We start from the raw sequence: 17,112 nt of genomic DNA, 5'->3' as shown, positions 1-17,112 counted from the left end.
GTGCGTTGGCCAAAAAGTGTCGGCATAGACACTTTTTCTTGTAGCATAAACCGACATATTGTCTTGCTTAGGGAAGAACTCGATTCATGACCCTGTCCATTAACTATGATTTCAATGTAATAGATTATTGAATGGGTTCTAAGTTTTTTTTTTTTTAATTTATAGATCATTGAACGGGTTCTAAGTTTCTTTCTTTCTTTGGTTTTTTTTTTTGAAACTGCTAAGAAATATTGAAAATTTCGCTTCGAAAATTTATTAAGAAAACTCTTGAGGTAATTAAATATTAGTCTAACTGCTTATTAGTTAATAAAAATTGTAAAAAATGAAAAATAGAAAAAAAATATGTTTATATATTAAATCTGTTATTATAGTTAAAATTTCCCACCTATTTGCTTTTCTCATATATTTTATATATCTCAAGTCCCAACTAAAACTTGAAACAAAAATTCGATTGGGTAGAATTTTTATTTTTTCTCGGCAGGATGACTGGGGTTTGTTTTTAAACAATTATATTTAGTAAAACTTTATTGGCTAAATTGAGAACGTGACATTGACACATATTATATACATACATAGAACCCGTAGTATTGATGAAAATCGAAATCCTTTTAGTTTGGTCTTTTTTATTTTTAATTTCTAAAAATTTTTAGCTGTCTTGTATAGTCGGTCAATAAATCATTCTCTCGAAGCAACCAAAGTCGGCAGCTATAGGAAAATCACCACAAAATTCATCAAAATCACGAGGAAAAAGAAAAAGAACCCAAAGGATGTATACAAATTGAAAAAGGATAATTGGACCAGCCGTCACATGGAATATTTTATAGCACTATACTAACAAAACTCTTGAATACATGTATTGCACATGAAGGACAAAGAAAAACAAAAGGGGAAAAGGAATCTGTTCAATTACACGATATGCATGAAAAAAAATAAATGAATTCAAATCTATGTATATAAAAGTAGAACTTTTCCCGTGGTTTATCACATAAATTCGTATGTGATCTTCCTTCGTCATGCGAAATGATAAAGCACCAATTAAATTACAATAAACGAAATAATTAGTTTTAATAATTCAAGTATTTACAATCATATAGTTGTTCCTAATGATAATATTCTTATTGATTATTCTTCGTCACGTTATTATGAAATATGATCGTTTAAGATCCTTTGAATTTATCTTATCGCGAAGAAAGAAAAATACGACTTACTCAAAAGAAACACAACAACACTGAAAAATAAGCAAAAAGGGACTTGTCCTCCATTTTTTGCTTATGAAAATAAAAGATTAATGAATTATCATCTTTCATGTCTATAGTTGCTTGTAATTGTCGAAAAATGAAGAAGAATCTTCTCAATTATATAATGGTCGAATAGTAATGGACGCGGAAACAAGGAGTCAAAAAATGGAAGTTTTATTCTTACCCCATCTTATGAAGATTAAAAAAACTACTACCGCCTCGGCAGAAGTATAATACCACCGAACATAACAAAAAAGAACTCGATATACTTGAAAATGAAATGTTAAAACTGTCAACGCTTATCTTAACAATAGTCTGTAATTTCAAATATAGGGTCGTTTGAATTCAAAGTTAAAATTTTAAAATTTTAACTTTAACTTTAACTCAACACACTACATAACAAAAACACACATTTCTCAAATCAAATTTATAATATCATCTCATTTGCCATTTTCTACAATCAAAATCACAATTACTTTAATTCTGAAACCAAACACACTGATAATAACTTAAGGTATTCTTGGAGAACTTTCAAGAATTATGCCTGGCACATTTTATTCTATTAGGAAGCAACAAATAATTCCAGACGACGAAAAAATAACTTCATAAAATTACTAGTAAAAAAACATTAAGCAAAAATTAGAACACGCATAATAGCAAGAAGATTATTGTTACTACTATTATATTAATAATAATAGTAAAATTTATTATTATTATTTGTTATTGTTTTTATTTTTTATATATTTTTTATGTGGATGGATGGAGCGATCACCGAAGTTGTGGCTTTGATTTGCTTTTCTTCTCCTTCCTTCTCCCTTCCATGTGGTGGATCTGAGCTGAACCCCCCCCCCCCCCCCCCCCCCCCCCCCCCCCCCCTCTCTCTCTGCCTGCAAATCATAGACAGCACCAAACTCCAAGGCCTTTCATCAATTCAATCCCTCTCTCTCCAAGCTCCGTACTTCCTTCTCTCTCTCTCTTCTCGAACCTCCCATTTGCCTTCTCGAAATTCCTCCCCTTTCTGTTGCTCCGAGCTCCGATCTGCAGCCTGCGATCCCAATCTCCTTGAAGCTCGAATCCCTCCCCCTCCGCTCCACTGAAGGGGAGAGTTCGCAGAAATCTGTAGCTCCGAGCTGAGCTAGTGCAATAATAGCAATTCTAAGCTCGAAGTCAAAAGCTCGTGGATTTGGGGGGCTGATTGATTGGTTTGGTAATTGATTGGTCGATCAATCAGCTCTGGTTTTGATTGCGGGAGATGCTCTACCTGAAGCAGCCTAGCTCCGTCCTGTGTCTTGGGAGTTCTTGTTCGTTGTGCAGCGGAAGGCGCTTGCTGTTAGCGTGAATTGCGCAATTCATATGTTCATATCACTCGCTAGCTTGAAAGCACGGGGCTTTGCGGGAGGAGATTTTGTCGGAGGCATACAAGGCTCGGGTTTCCGGTGAATGCCCTTGTGATAAGTCCCCTGAGCCTGGGGCTCGGGGAGAGCTGTGTGTAGCTCTTGAGAGTGCGTAGAAATGGCGGAGAGCTCGGACCGTGAGAGCTCGTTTCACTCGAGAGACGGTATGGACTGTCCTGCAGCCGAATCCTGTATGCAGAAGTTCAGGCTTTACGAGACACGATCGGTAATGATTCATTTTCTAATCCGCTGATTATATGATTCTGCACTCTTTGTTAAGATCTCTTCAGTTTGACCTTTTATCACAGCTTGTAATGGAGCTCCATTTGCTAATTGCGGTCAAAGCACGAGACTTTGTTGCTGCAGTTGCTATTTTTGCTTAAACCAAACCTCAGATGTTGCAAGTACAGTCTGTTGACGGTGCTTGTCTGAGTGAAGTGATCCAAAAGTCTAATTTTTGTGAATAGAAATAGAATTGCTTTGGGGATTCGGTGGCTTCATTTCTTAGTCATTTTGGTTAAAGAAAGTACTGATCAGCTTTGGGCTGGATATTAGCTGCTGATTATATTGGAGATCCTTTTGCGGAAATTTTATTATAGACTGAATGGAGTCTAGCGGGATCAATGATTTTTTAATGAGGAATGTATCTTCTGACCGTTAGATATTTTCTAGCTGTGATAACCCTTTTATACTGGTGATTAGTTGCCATGACCAGATTTTGCCTTTACCAAGATAATTGAGGAATTGAAAGTTGTCTCACGTAATCGCTTTCCATGCCGGTGCTTCAGATGTTTTACATGATTGGGAGGGACAAGAGCAGAACATATTGGAGGGTGCTCAAAATTGATAGGCTAGATCCTTCTGAGCTAAATGTTCGTGAAGATTCTACCACATATACAGAACGTGAATGCTCTGATCTCTTGAGGCGGATACATGAGGGTAACAAATCAACTGGTGGACTGAAATTTGTCACTACATGTTACGGAATAGTGGGTATGTACCTCTTCTGGTGTATCGTGTGGATTCTTTTGCTTTTGTACCAACTCATAGTGCTCTCCACCTTGCAGGGTTCATCAAGTTTTTAGGACCTTATTACATGCTGCTGATCACAAAGAGGAGGGAGATTGGTGCTATCTGTGGCCATACTGTCTATGCTATCTCTAAGAGTGAGATGATTCCGCTCCCAAATTCTACTGTTCGATCAGCTATCGCTAATTCAAGGGATGAAAACAGGTCTGTCATCTAGCTTGAGTGACTTATATTCAATCTTTAGTCCTTACATAGTTATAGAACTGCAGTGCCCTCAAGAAAACTGGAAAAACTGATATTTCATTTTCTGTAAGATTTAAGGTTTCAGGCTCTACAACTCCCTTCCATGTTATGTCTCCTCTCAAATTCTCATCTCTTTATGGGATTATTGCTTTCTTCTTTGATCATATTCATTTTTGGAAAGACCATCAATGTTTCACCGGCTATTGTAATGCTAAATATCAATGAGCAAGAAGTGGGGAATATGACCAGCATTTAATATTAAAGATCCAAAGATGTGTGCTGTTATTCTCAATATCTTGCTGAGTGCAGTTTCTGTTGTTGCTTCGCATCGTAAAGTGCTTTGCTATGCAGTTGGGTATAGTATATTTTAGGTCACTGTTAGGCAATTATATGGAGTCCCTAATATTGGGGTTACTTAGCTTGAAGAACAGATCTTCTTTGGTATGCCAATTTACTTCTGTCACCATCAGTTCTCCTCCTCATTTGAACGAAACCCCTTGCTTATGCTGTTGGTGCTATTACTTATGAGGAATTCTTCCTATGCATATTGTGTGTCTAACTTGGTTTTTGTTTTGTTTTTTTTTTCATGGCATAGATACAAAAAGCTGCTGTGCACAGTGGATCTCACAAAGGACTTCTTTTTTAGCTACTCATACCATGTCATGCGCAGCCTTCAGAAGAATTTGTGTGATAATGAGACAGGACAGGTTCTCTACGAGACCATGTTCGTATGGAATGAGTTCTTGACTCGGGGAATAAGGAATCACCTCCAGAATACTCTGTGGACAGTTGCTTTGGTTTATGGCTTTTTTAAACAGGTGATCAGTGGATCTCATTTAGGTGATTTTCCTGCTAATAACTGACTGAGCAGAATTTTAGGGTTTAAAATTTAGTCTGATGTCATCTTATAGGTGTTGTGGAATCATTATTCATCTATTTTGCATGCTCAAATTTTTTGACCCTAGTGCACAGAAGCTGCTTTGCCGTTTTCTACTACTCAGATCTACCCGCCTGGGAGGGGATCAGTTTTGCAAACATATATTGTGATTACTTGATTTGTGAAAGTTACTAACTGCAATTTGAATTTGCTTAAATTACTAGTAGTTTTTTCTGTTGATTGTTTTAAAGGTACTTTATTTTAACTGTAATAATTTGATTTTGGTAATAGTTTCCGTACCTGAAACTGTAGTTTGTTGCATTTGCATATTTACTTGGTGGCTAATTAAGTTATTTACTCATTAATGGGAGTCCTATTTAACAATCATCTTTGTTTTTTGTGTATGACGATATCTGTAAAATGTTAATGCAATGAAGAGGAATGAATTTGATGGGCATAAATAATAGTATTTACATGAGGCGGCCAGTTTCAGAGCTTCGGCAGAATGATGTTCATAGTCGAGCTATGAAACATGAAAACCTTGAAAATTCTTCTGCAATTTCTTTTTGATATTGTACTGATTGATTGAGGTTCTCCTAGGCTACGCTTTCTGTTGCTGGACGAGACTTGACATTGACTCTGATTGCTAGACGGTCGCGGCATTATGCTGGTACAAGGTAGGTGCTGATTTTAATTTCCAATCAAATTCCCATTTAAGGGAGCACTGGTTAATTCCTTAATAGATTTATTTGGTATACAATAAACTTCATCACGAATTCAATACAAACCCATTTAAGCTGATGAATAATTATAGTTTAGAAGAGTAGAGAGTGGTAATCGGAAGAAGCCAAGGGATCATCATATACTCGACAATAATTTAGCATGAGCTATTCCTCGACCACAACAAAACAATTGGACCACTTGTTTGAACTTGCTCTTTTTTCCTCCTTTTGTTAATGGCACCTATAGGTAGTTGCCACTTTAGTGATATTGGTTGCTGCTGTCTCCAATATATTTTTCTCTTTCCAAAGTTAAAGAAGAATGGAGAGACCTACTTAAAACAACACATTCTCCGAGAATGGTTCTTGTTGTCAGTTGCCCTTTATTTCGTGTAGACCTTAGGATCATATCTTTTGTTCTCAATGATTAAGCTCCTCCAAATGACATTTTATCTTGATTAAGGTTAAGATATTCTGGACCTACGTGCATTGGATCTGCTTTTGATTTGAAAGGGAGCCTGATAATTGGCTAGGATTTGAATTGAAAACTGCCATATCTTGGTTTGGGAATGCTTTTGAATGTCGTGTATGGCCAAAAAGTAAAGCATTGCATTTACCTTGCTGATAATTAGCATGAAGTTAACAATTGGCCAGTATTGATGGTTGCTTCATATGGCTTAATGGTAGGAGTCTGGTTGTTTCCTAAATGATGATAAAGTAATATGTCCAAGGAAAGTGAGTCTGCTTATCTTTCTGATGTACAGATGAAATTTTATGCTGTCATTTAACGGGGCATGTTTCACTATGTAGGTATCTGAAAAGGGGAGTAAATGACGAGGGCAGAGTGGCTAATGATGTTGAGACAGAGCAGATTGTGTTTGAGGATGCCTCTGAAGGATTTCCCACAAAAATAAGTTCTGTCGTCCAGAACCGTGGATCTATTCCACTTTTCTGGTCACAGGAAACTTCACGTTTGAATCTTAAACCAGATATAATATGTATGTCTCTGCACTCAGTTTTTTTTCGGGACAATGTTGTATGTGCTGTAAACTCACTTTTGGCCCTTGCAGTGTCAAAGAAGGACCAAAACTATGAAGCTACGAGACTTCATTTTGAAAATCTTGTTAAGAGATATGGAAACCCTATAATCATATTAAATCTAATAAAGGTGAGCATCTTTATATGTTTGCTTTAAAACAATGCCCATTTTAACTGGGCGGATGTCTTTTGCTAATTGTGAAACGATGATGCTTTTCTGATATCTCTTTTATTGTCTGTTCACTGTGTTTCACCTTCGATTACAGACGGAAGAGAAAAAGCCTCGAGAGTCTATTCTTCGTGCCGAGTTTGCTAATGCTATTGACTATATTAATAAAGATTTGCCGGAAGAAAACCGTTTGAAGTTCCTTCACTGGGATCTACACAAACATTCGCGGAGGTAATAATCATTTTACAAGATTTTGGGGATACCAACTCTTTTTCCCGCACTTTCTTTTATCAGGTTCTAACTTCAGTTCTCGTTTCTTTTTCGGTTGCCACAGCAAAGCTACAAGTGCTCTGTCATTTCTTGGTAAAGTCGCTGCGTATGCGTTAACACTGACAGGGTTCTTTTATTGTCAAATATCACCTGCCGTAACACAAGAGCTTTGTATTGAATGGCCTTCAGCAGAGTAAGTCTGGATCATATGAAATGCATCTTTTCATTTTATTCTGGCCGTTTGTGCATTTGAATATATGACTGCTCATTAACAAGTTAACTCTCTGCTATTTCTGGGCTGGAAGCATGGAACTTTAATTTAACACTTTCTAATTCGGGTTCTGTATGAAACACTGCGTATCATGCGATGCTGGGAATTTCCAAGCAAAGCCAATTCCATCATTGTACATGGAAATTCATGTGTAATGGTGGTATTTCTTGTTGCAGGGATGTAGGAAGTAACTGCTTGGGATCAGCAGATGATGGGGAAAAAGAGAGTGATGATATTTATTTAGAGAGAAGATACAGTGAAGGTAACAACCTTGTGAATGGGAATCACTTGACAAAGCCTCCTAAGTTTCAAAGAGGTGTGCTCCGGACCAATTGCATAGACTGCCTTGATCGAACAAATGCTGCCCAGTTTGCCTATGGGTTGGCTGCTCTAGGACGCCAACTCCATGCACTTGGGGTCATAGAGGATCCTAAGGTGGACCTTGATTCTCCTATGGCTGATCAGCTAATGGGATGCTATGAGAGAATGGGTGACACACTTGCACACCAGTATGGTGGCTCTGCTGCTCATAATAAGGTAAACTATCTTATAAGATATTGCATTAAGAAGTCCTAATGGTCCAGAATTTGTGCAATTGATTTGTTTAAAGACTCTTAAATGCATGCCTCCTTCAGTTGTAATTGGAGAAACTCTTAAAAAATGAAACTTGTCTATAGATCTTGTTCAACTTGAAATTTAGTGTATCCTTTTGTTTTAAACATTATCCTTTTGGACTCTGCTGGTCAACATGCACACCAAGCCCATACTACCAGGTAAGTTTGATCCAATTCATGGAGTGGCTGCACAGCATTAAACAAGATTGTGGAGACTTGAACCTGCAGTGCACTTCTTAAAGTCAATTGACAAACATTGAAGGTTACGATATGACACCAATACTGCAACTCAATTATCCTCCAAATTGTTTACAAATAAGATTCCACAACTTTACTTTACCGGGAAGTACCTTTCAACTCGAAAAATTGATAATCTATAGGTGTATTCATCTCAGATACAAGAATAGGTCATTTGTATGTCGATGCAAATTTTAATTAAAAAAAAAACTAAATTCGAATATTTATATGATTTATGTTACAATTATGATAGGATAATGTATTGTCTTGCATGGATGGGAGTAGGATTATCTAGGACTTTCCTCTCTATAAAGGGTGGGATAATCTAATCCTTTTTTATTAGCTTCGCAATAATCTCAATTTTTTTTTTGTAAAATATAAAATAGGCATTTAAAATCGAATTGAAGACGACAATTAGGTTGGGTGTATACAATTCAAGAGGGCCCGACATAATCACCCCCATAATTTAGAAATCCATAAATCTTCATGCATGTAACCCTTTTTAAGCTGTCTACAATCTTCCTAATAATTTGTTAACCCACCACGACTAATAAGCCCTGATCTTTGATAATTTGTTTTGTTTTGAACTCTTTCCAGATATTTTCTGCTATACGTGGTCAGTGGAAGGCAGCCACTCAGTCACAAGAGTTCTTTAGGACGCTACAACGATATTACAACAATGCATATATGGATGCTATGAAGCAAGATGCCATTGACGTGTAAGTTTTCTTTTTTAAAACCTTCTATATGTAGGATCTACTATTCCTTATCATCTTAACGAATCTTTGCTTATGGCCTAGTTTGCAACGTGATCACCAATTTTTCCCCTTACCCTTATCTGGGAGCATCAGCATGATTTTAATATGGCTACAATGAGACAATGTTGTCGGTCATGCTTATCACATTGCTCATCGTTAGTTCTTAAATGTCCTGAGATATATATATATATATATTTTCAATTATCTTATTTTTGTGAGGTTATATGCTGTAAATAATTCAAGTTGGTGTAGTTTCATGACAATGTACATATGGTATGAGCAGATTCTTGGGTAATTTTGAGCCAGAACCAGGCAAACCTGCATTGTGGGAGCTTGACTCAGAACAGAATTCAATGAGAAATGGAGAGAGGAATGATGAAGATGATGATGGAAGGTACCTTAGCTGTCCAGAGCAAGAGCTTCTGAAACTCATTACTTTATTGAAGAGTTGACAGTTGTTAAATAGCCCCTTATGTAGTTGATGTTCTTGGAAATCTGAAATCTATGCCATTTGTAAATCCTACTCATATCTGGTATGACATGACCATGCCCAAATCTTAACTTCACTGGAAATCATGTACTCTTGCTAAACTGCATGCAGCTCTAATTTAAAATTTTTCATTCCTCGCGTACTCAAGCTAATGATGGTTTTTTCAATGTTTTAAATTCATTGCATAATGTGATGAGGGCAATGGAGAGGTTCATATTTCTGCTATCTGAATTTAAATCAACAGCCTCATCTATTTTGACTCATCTGCAAAATCTCTCTTCAGAAAAAATGTGGTTCTCCTGGTTGCAGTTGACATGTAATAAGGGATGGATGTGATGCTTATTTTTATTTTATTTTATTTATTATTATTAGTAATTTTTTTGGGGGTAAAGTAATAATGGAGTCATCAATGTCTTAACGATGGGGTGTGATTTCTAGGTCCCTTTTCAAGAGATGCTTATCGGATGGAAATATCCTTCGGGACACCTGCTCACCAATGTCAGCTACAGAGAAGCAGGATCAGTTGTCTCGGTTGGATCCACAGGATCAGTCTCAAGATGCCAAAGTTCTCTCTGATTCATCACCTGATATTTCAACTTCTGAAAGTGAAATAGCATTTTCGAGGTTGGTTGGTTCACATCTTGCATCCAAAACTAATATGTTGTCTGCTAATATCCCATGTCAACACACAAGCTGCATATGCAGATTAATCTTTTGGATCATACTTTACTTATCTCAAATGAACTTCAATGGAAGTCCACTGGATTAAAGTCAGAGAACTTTCCGCCCTACTATTTATCTCAAATTATAATTCCATAAAATGCAATAATCATGTTACGGCTGATTTTCTGGCAGCAGCAGTTGTCATGCAGCCTTTTTTCGTCATATTCGTTATTAGTTAGCTGGGTGGAATGTGGATAAGAATTACGCAAATGCTTGATCTTCTGTTGCTACCTTTTGCCTGTGCCTTATTTTACATTTTCATTTCAATCTCTTTTTACTTTTTATCAGTTGATCCAACTCGATCCACCCAGCTTAATAGTTTTTCAATGAAAGTATGATATATCAGGTCTTCTCACCCTTAAAGCTTGTTTAGATCATGGGTTATGGAGGGTATGGATGTTTATTATACAACAATATATAATAACTCCATAGCCATCTATAACCCGCAATCCAAACAAGCACTTATTGTCACAATAATCTGGGGATCGAATGGAAAAGCTTTATGTCAAGATATGGATATCTTCGTTTTGATTACCTACAAAGCTATTGAATACTGACAATTTTGACTCGTGTGTCTATAGCTGTATAAAATTTAGGAAAGAGGTTTCCTTATTGTTACACTTATCTAGTTGACTTAAATACTATGAACTTTCTTATATTCAGGTATACTCCCACTATGCCAAAAAGACAGCTATTCGGTGATGTTCAAAGGGAAAGCAATCATATTTACTATTCCGAGTATGGAGATGCGTCTAATTACTCAAACTTCGTGGATCTGGACTGGCTTTCATCCTCAGGGAATTCATGTGACGAAGAGGCATATGATAGGTAAATTTAAAAAGCTAAGAGTAAATTGATGATGCTGAGCTTAGGTTTATAACTTTAGGTCATGACATTGTTCAATGATTGCAGATCTTCTGTGCTTACAAGCTCCTCAGTTGCGGGTCTATCAATGGAAAATGTCATGAACGGAATAGGAGCAACCCCATCAACAAGTGAATATGGACCCAGCATGAAGGTCAGCCTCACTCGAGACTCTACTAACAATTTGGTAGAAATCAACTGTTGATGTTCTTTTAGAGGCATTGCCTCTGCGTAGTCATGCTCTTAGGTTTTCTGTAAGTACGCAATAAAATGCTGGGAACTTTGTTCAAATGCCATAGCTGCTTTGTATTAGATTACTATGCCAACGGTCAGTTGGGTTTATTACGTTAGCGCGTTGCTATAATAATTGACAGGGTGTTCCATGCCTGCCGTGCGAATTAATAATGAAGATGTCCATCTAGAAGGTACTTCATCTTACCAGCGACAGATAATTTATCCCTTGGGATTATTAAACGCTCTAGATTGAGTTGATACTGATTATACTCCTAGAATTTATCCTCTTATCTCAGTCTGGCCCCTGAAAAGATTTGTCTTGATTAGCCTCACTTAGTTTCAATTATTTCAACGATCCCCCCTTACTAGTGAGGGTATCTGTGGAAGGAATCTGGTCAAATGCATGTACTTTTGATGCGAGATCTCTTATCCAATTTTTGGGCTGGATTAGTTGTCAGATATATCTTCTTCTATTTCCCTAGAAGAACGCAATTTTCATCGGCGTACTGGCGATTCTACTGTGAATGGAGGTTAGAGGTTTGGCAATCTTGAGTTGGAGGTGGAATGGGAAATTTACTGCAAAGTGTAATTGTTGGGTTGCGGAACTCGTTACAATTGTAGGCTCCAAGGAAGAAGTTGACTCGTTGAATCCACACATTACATTTAGAAGCTTTGAATAAGCACTTGGTTTCAAGAAATGTAAGTCGGTTGCGTGCTCAGTTTCATCTTGGAGTTTTTAAGGAGAAAATATGAACTCAGTTTAAAGAGTGGATGACATTGGGTGAGCATTACGGACAAAGAAGTTATCTTAGGACATGCCCAGACAATCTTTTCAGGGGGCCAACTGAAAGGAAGCCATTTTTGTAGAGGTAACATAAATTCTCACTCAAAATTTAGTAAGGTGAGGCAAGGAAATTGTGTCTTTTCCATTCTATCTATGTGTTTTGTCTTTGTTATTATCCTTCAACATGTCCATGGGATATGCTTTGGATATGAACTAAATTGGCATATGGTGTTCTTTGGACATACTTTGCTTTTATGTTCTAAAACATCAATCTTGCCTCCTGGGTATGTTTTGCGAGTTGTACCTCTGAACACCAATGTCATCTTGAATGTTGGAAATAATTAAACAATTTTTTTCTTTTTCTTTCTCTCCGTTTTTTTTTTTTTTTTTTTGGCTTTTAGAGGTGTGATTGCTATAACATCCCTTATGTTTCTTTAGGGAGGGGAGAATTCATCGGCGGAGCTATCATATCACAGCATGCACCATGCTGATGTTCTGGAGGATTATTCTGATAGCTTTGTCAAGTGGGTGACCTCTGGGGAGACGCTTTGCCACTAAAGTTTGTCTCTTCCCCCTACTTGATTCGTGGGTTACTATATATTCTCGACGACGTTAAAAAAAGCTTATACATCATGATCAACAAAGAAGCAAAGCAAATTGCTTTGGCTGGACAAGCAAAAAGATGAGGGTTTACGATCCGTGAGATTTAAGATATTGCGGAGGCAATCTTTCCGTCAAACTCTGAGTGTGCAGCTCTCATTCCATCGTAAAAGTTTGATGGGGAGTCGATGCCATAGCACCAGAAAAAGTAAAAGAAAGAAGTAAATAGCAAGAGTTGAAATTCTTTTTGGGGCACGGCGTACCCATAGGCTTCCATAGGTCAAGCGTGTATATAATGTTCGAGCTCCACTTGTAGAGCTGTAGATCTGCTGATTCTTTATCTGTTATTGGTTTCTAGTTGTCAGGCATGTTACTAACATCGAGGATCACGCATTTGGAGTTATGAGCAACTACCGGCATCTGTAGTCGTTATTAACCCGTCAAGGTACTAAAGCATTCTAAGGCGTTTTGGTTTGGTTTCTGTTTCTGTTTTATTCCATATAGGAAGCATTTATTACTTCAAACGTTAGGTATCCTTGCATTGACATTTTGGAGGCTCTTCTGATTGGCTGAGAGATTAAATTGTCGATTGTTGGAAAGGTATGAATCGACGAGGCCACTTATGATTTCTTATCTAGGCATTCTTGTCAGTAGGGTTGTGTTTGGTGGTACGAACAATGTGTTGGTGACATTCTTTAACACGAGCTAGAACAATGTGTTGGTGACACTCTTTAACGCGAGCTAGTTTGATCGCACTAGCATGATTCCAGTGAAATTGTAGGGTGCAAAAATGATCTGATCTTTATGTTCAGCAGCTGTTATGAATGTGGACCATGTCGTCTTCGAAGATCTGATCTAGACACCATGTAAGTTGCTGCACATGTACCGGTCCCATACAAATCCCAATTGTATCAAACCATGAAGGATTTGTTCTATAATGCGCGATGGCAAGTCTCGCTACGATTGTATTGCCACTGCATTGCATAACAATAAAAAATGCTGATGTATTTCGATCCCTCAAGAAAACCAGCCAACACACCAACGGAGCCATCCCATCGGGGGTGGACGGGTGATTCTGTGGGTATGAATAGACGGGTGATTCTGTGGGTATGAATAGATGCATTTCAGTCTCCTAAGATTTCATCAAATTGGGTTTGACAATTTAGATCTGTCGCCAACAATACATGCTTGTGGCATGATAATTGCATGTGATTGAACATAGGGTTGAACTTTGACAATTCCAAATTCCACAAGGAATGGTATTATATTCATTAGTAATAGGCTTTGCCTTTTTATCCAAGAAAACTGAATCAGCCTGATGAAATAATATCAAACCCCACAAAAATGGTGCAATTTCAAGCTAAGTTCAGATATATAATTGAGTCGGTCCAAGATAAAAACGAATACATAATTCTCAACTTTGGAGCATCACAAAGTCGGACTTAGCCTCTAGAAGCTCAACTTCACATTTGACTTGGGAAAATTAGCTGAGAATGGGGAAGATCCGGGTGATGTGCTCCAACGGAACAATCTCAGCGCCATTCTTCTTCAGCTCAGGATGATTGAATAAGTTCTGAGATATCACAATGAGCTGTCCCTTGCCAATAGCCCAACCAGAGTTCGCGACCTGGTGCTCAATGAACTTGTCCAGTGATGGACCTTCGATGTTGATTGCCTGCAACGTGAGTGTGCAGCATTAGAAGTGCTTTACTGCTAGCACACATCCTTTCCCTGTGGGGCATTTACTAGATAATCACATATTGGGTTGAATTCCCCCATCACTAATTTAACAGTACTCCACAGACTATGCAAAGCAGCCCAGCCTTTGTTCAATCGATGGGCTTGTAATTGATTTTGCTTATGGGCACTGCTTCAGCCCTACGAGGACTAAGAAGTCTTTTAGCAAGAAAGATAATTGGGGCTTGGGAGAGTCGTAAGCATACAGAGAAAGCTCTGTGCAGTAATGAGTGATGTATAACAGCAAACATGAGAAATTATAATCATGAAGCTGATCCAATAAAAGAGCAATATACTGGATGGAAGAAGTACCTCGGCAAGAACAGCTCTCGGAACCTTTTGGTAAGTCAGAGAAAGTACGTGAACAGCATAAGCTTGGATTGCTTGCTCAAAACCTGCATCAAAAAGGGGCAAGAAACATACTAAGGTAGTCTAAATTTATGTTTTCAGGATAAGAGCAGCATGGAAAGCTAGCAACTATTGACCAGGAAATTCCGGGAAAAAGATCAGCAACAAAGTGACGTCTAAATACCTGGAACGGCTTCGAGCAAGTGACGGCTCTTGGCAGCCTCATCCCAGAATTGACAGAATCTTCCTGTCTGCACAAAATAGGAGAGTTTGGTTGATCTAACTGAAATTTATGGATACCACTGAACAAGAGGCAGATCTCCTTAATAAGGAGCAACAGACTTACCTCCAAATAGTTGGAGAGAACAATCAGTGTCTTGAATGGTTCTTCCATTTGCTGATTTGGAAGGAAAATAGAGTGAGCAAAGATTCACTACCAACTGTTGATAGATAAAACTATACAAAACACGGTTCACAAAAGCTTCATTGGTCAAAACTTGAGAAGCAATGCAACATGTTTGAAACCAGCTGAAGACTATAAATTAAACAGTAGCAAGAGCGCCCCCCTTGGGCAAGATCAAATGATATGCTACAGAAAAGACGGGTCCTTCCAGGAAACATGGATCTTCTCACTCTCAAAAAGCTGATATCTCCTGCCTTCCGTTATGATTATGAAGGATGAACAAAGCGGATAGTCCATTCTCATAGAACATATATGAGGAATATTTATTGAAACTTGAAAGTGTCAGAAAGTAAAAAAGAACAGTACCACTCTCTCTGGAATCAAAAAGAGGCAAAGGCTGAAATCTGGAGCTGGCATCGCCATGAGAGCCTGCTCAACAGAGGATCAATCAATTATAAAATAAGCAAAATGGCAGATTGAAAAAAAAAAGGGGGGCAAAGTCAGTGTTAAACATACCTTAATTAGGATGCGAGAAACAATTTGGGTACTCATTCTCTCCGGCTCAAACTGCAATAACACATACCATTGCCAGTAAGCCAACAGCTCACCAAATATAAGCATCCTTAAAACACCCAAGAAAACCATATACCAGAAGGGCAAATCGCATTATACCTGGTAATGGCGGAGAAGGCAAAGATTTGCATCGAGGCTGTAGGTTTGAGATGAAACCTGGACGATTCAACTAATTCCTATTAATTTTACATAATAACGGGAGAGCTTCGCCCAAACAGATGAGAGCAAACTAACAGATGAGAGCAAACTCTTACTAGATAAAATCACTGCAACACTGATTATCTCAAAATTGCAAGCTTTTCCGGTTAAAAGCGAATAGCTTTGAAACCACATTACAAAGTGCTCAGACTGCTAAATACGCCTCCAAATACTAATATTTTCACGATTTAGATGGCAAATAGAGACCTCAGACCCGCACGAGCAAACCTAAATCGAGCAAAAAAATCGTTCCTTTTTGTACGAGGGGATACAGCAATCGGGTGGATTCATACTGGGGGAGAAAGAGAGGACACCTGCTCGTTGACGTAGTTTTCGAGATCGGGGAGGATGTCGGGGTTGTAAGGATTGAAGGCGACGAGCTGCTCGACAGTGTAGGACTGCTGCTGCTTCTGAAGCTCTTTCCCCATTGCTATTTCCTGCGAAAAGCTTCAGAATCTTCGCTCCTCTCTCTATAAGCTTCGCCTTCTTCACCGGGCAACTCGGCGAGTTTGATTGAACTGGAGAGAGAGAGAGAGAGAGAGAGAGAGAGGGATTACGGATTAGGGTTTTATATTGATGATTTGATGGGGAAAACCCACTTTTGGTCCACATTCTGGGCTGTTTTTCTCACTTTAGTTCTAAATTCCTCCTCCTTTTTTTTCCAACTTTATCCTTAACGTTGCACTTTTTACTCACTTCTTTCCTATCGTTCAAATTTTCGTCCAAAACATGACCTTTCCGTCCAAAATGGTTCAAAAAACAATAAAAAATTTTCGAAACATTACAGCCCGTTTAGTTTTAAGGTCGGTTTTTAAAATTTTAACTCTAATTTTAACTCAACTCACTACACAATAAAAATCAACAATACAATTATTATTTTTTTTAAAAAGTTTTAATATTAAATTCTCTCAACTATTCATTACTTTTTTAAACTTTTTTTTTTCATAATTCAACAACACAATCATTACAACCAAATTAAAATCAAAACTCAACTCTACTTAACTCTAAAACCAAATACACTGTAAAAGAAAACAAAAATCAAATCATAAAAGAAAGAGAGAAGGGGAGGAGGGGCGGAATCCTTCGATTAAGAGGGGGAGAGGCTCGCTGGCCGCCACTCCCACGTAGAGATCACTAGTGGCTTTTAGGTTATCTCGGCGGAGGAGGGTGGCCACTAGTGAGCTTCTCCCCCTCATAATCGAGGGGATCTCTACTCTCTCTTGGAATCGAAGGGGCCCCTTCAATTCCAAGGGAGGGGCTCACTGGTGGTTGCCCCTCCGTCAGTGACCTCGCTCGAAATC

General features: G+C 38.1%; 2 protein-coding genes across 8 annotated transcripts; one reads left to right on the top strand and one right to left on the bottom strand.

Annotated features, from left to right (window-relative positions):
* Positions 1-2,096: 2,096 nt before the first annotated feature.
* Positions 2,097-13,292, top strand: LOC116188417 (phosphoinositide phosphatase SAC3). Of its 7 annotated transcripts, XR_004152249.1 has the most exons (17): positions 2,097-2,858; positions 3,421-3,625; positions 3,700-3,865; positions 4,500-4,722; positions 5,382-5,458; positions 6,311-6,668; positions 6,805-6,938; positions 7,042-7,170; positions 7,425-7,785; positions 8,697-8,818; positions 9,141-9,251; positions 9,786-9,971; positions 10,734-10,898; positions 10,983-11,088; positions 11,309-11,359; positions 11,620-12,037; positions 12,391-13,292. XR_004152249.1 is itself a non-coding variant. In XM_031517766.1 (16 exons), exons 1-15 carry the CDS (start codon positions 2,751-2,753, stop codon positions 11,354-11,356), a joined length of 2,499 nt encoding a protein of 832 aa, XP_031373626.1. In that variant the 5' UTR covers positions 2,097-2,750; the 3' UTR covers positions 11,357-11,359; positions 12,391-13,292. The 7 variants fall into 7 exon arrangements, 3 of the variants coding, with proteins under 3 accessions (XP_031373626.1, XP_031373623.1, XP_031373624.1); XR_004152248.1 differs by having other exon boundaries at positions 11,309-12,037; XM_031517766.1 differs by lacking the exon at positions 11,620-12,037.
* A 579-nt stretch (positions 13,293-13,871) lies between these two features.
* Positions 13,872-16,395, bottom strand: LOC116188418 (eukaryotic translation initiation factor 3 subunit K). Its single transcript, XM_031517767.1, has 8 exons — positions 16,126-16,395; positions 15,713-15,769; positions 15,557-15,607; positions 15,407-15,469; positions 14,984-15,034; positions 14,822-14,888; positions 14,602-14,684; positions 13,872-14,227 (listed from the first exon to the last, which is right to left on the bottom strand). The coding sequence occupies exons 1-8, from the start codon at positions 16,237-16,239 to the stop codon at positions 14,036-14,038; spliced, it is 678 nt and encodes a 225-aa protein (XP_031373627.1). The 5' UTR covers positions 16,240-16,395; the 3' UTR covers positions 13,872-14,035.
* Positions 16,396-17,112: the final 717 nt, after the last annotated feature.

The sequence above is a fragment of the Punica granatum genome, chromosome 8, assembly GCF_007655135.1.
Source record: "Punica granatum isolate Tunisia-2019 chromosome 8, ASM765513v2, whole genome shotgun sequence".
Lineage (NCBI taxonomy): Eukaryota > Viridiplantae > Streptophyta > Magnoliopsida > Myrtales > Lythraceae > Punica > Punica granatum.
Note: the sequence above shows the minus strand (reverse complement) of the source record. Positions and strands in the feature narration are given on the sequence as shown.

What these genes read in the sequence shown, in the direction of transcription:
- LOC116188417 (XM_031517763.1), top strand. Translation starts at nt 2,751, where the DNA reads ATGGCGGAGAGCTCGGACCGTGAGAGCTCGTTTCACTCGAGAGACGGT. An exon ending in GATGAAGATGATGATGGAAG is followed by an intron (nt 9,252 to 9,785) that starts GTACCTTAGCTG and finishes TGTGATTTCTAG; the next exon opens with GTCCCTTTTCAAGAGATGCT. An exon ending in GACGAAGAGGCATATGATAG is followed by an intron (nt 10,899 to 10,982) that starts GTAAATTTAAAA and finishes CAATGATTGCAG; the next exon opens with ATCTTCTGTGCTTACAAGCT.
- LOC116188418 (XM_031517767.1), bottom strand. Translation starts at nt 16,239, where the DNA reads ATGGGGAAAGAGCTTCAGAAGCAGCAGCAGTCCTACACTGTCGAGCAG. An exon ending in AAAACTACGTCAACGAGCAG is followed by an intron (nt 15,770 to 16,125) that starts GTGTCCTCTCTT and finishes TGAATCGTCCAG; the next exon opens with GTTTCATCTCAAACCTACAG. An exon ending in TTTTGATTCCAGAGAGAGTG is followed by an intron (nt 15,035 to 15,406) that starts GTACTGTTCTTT and finishes CTTCCAAATCAG; the next exon opens with CAAATGGAAGAACCATTCAA.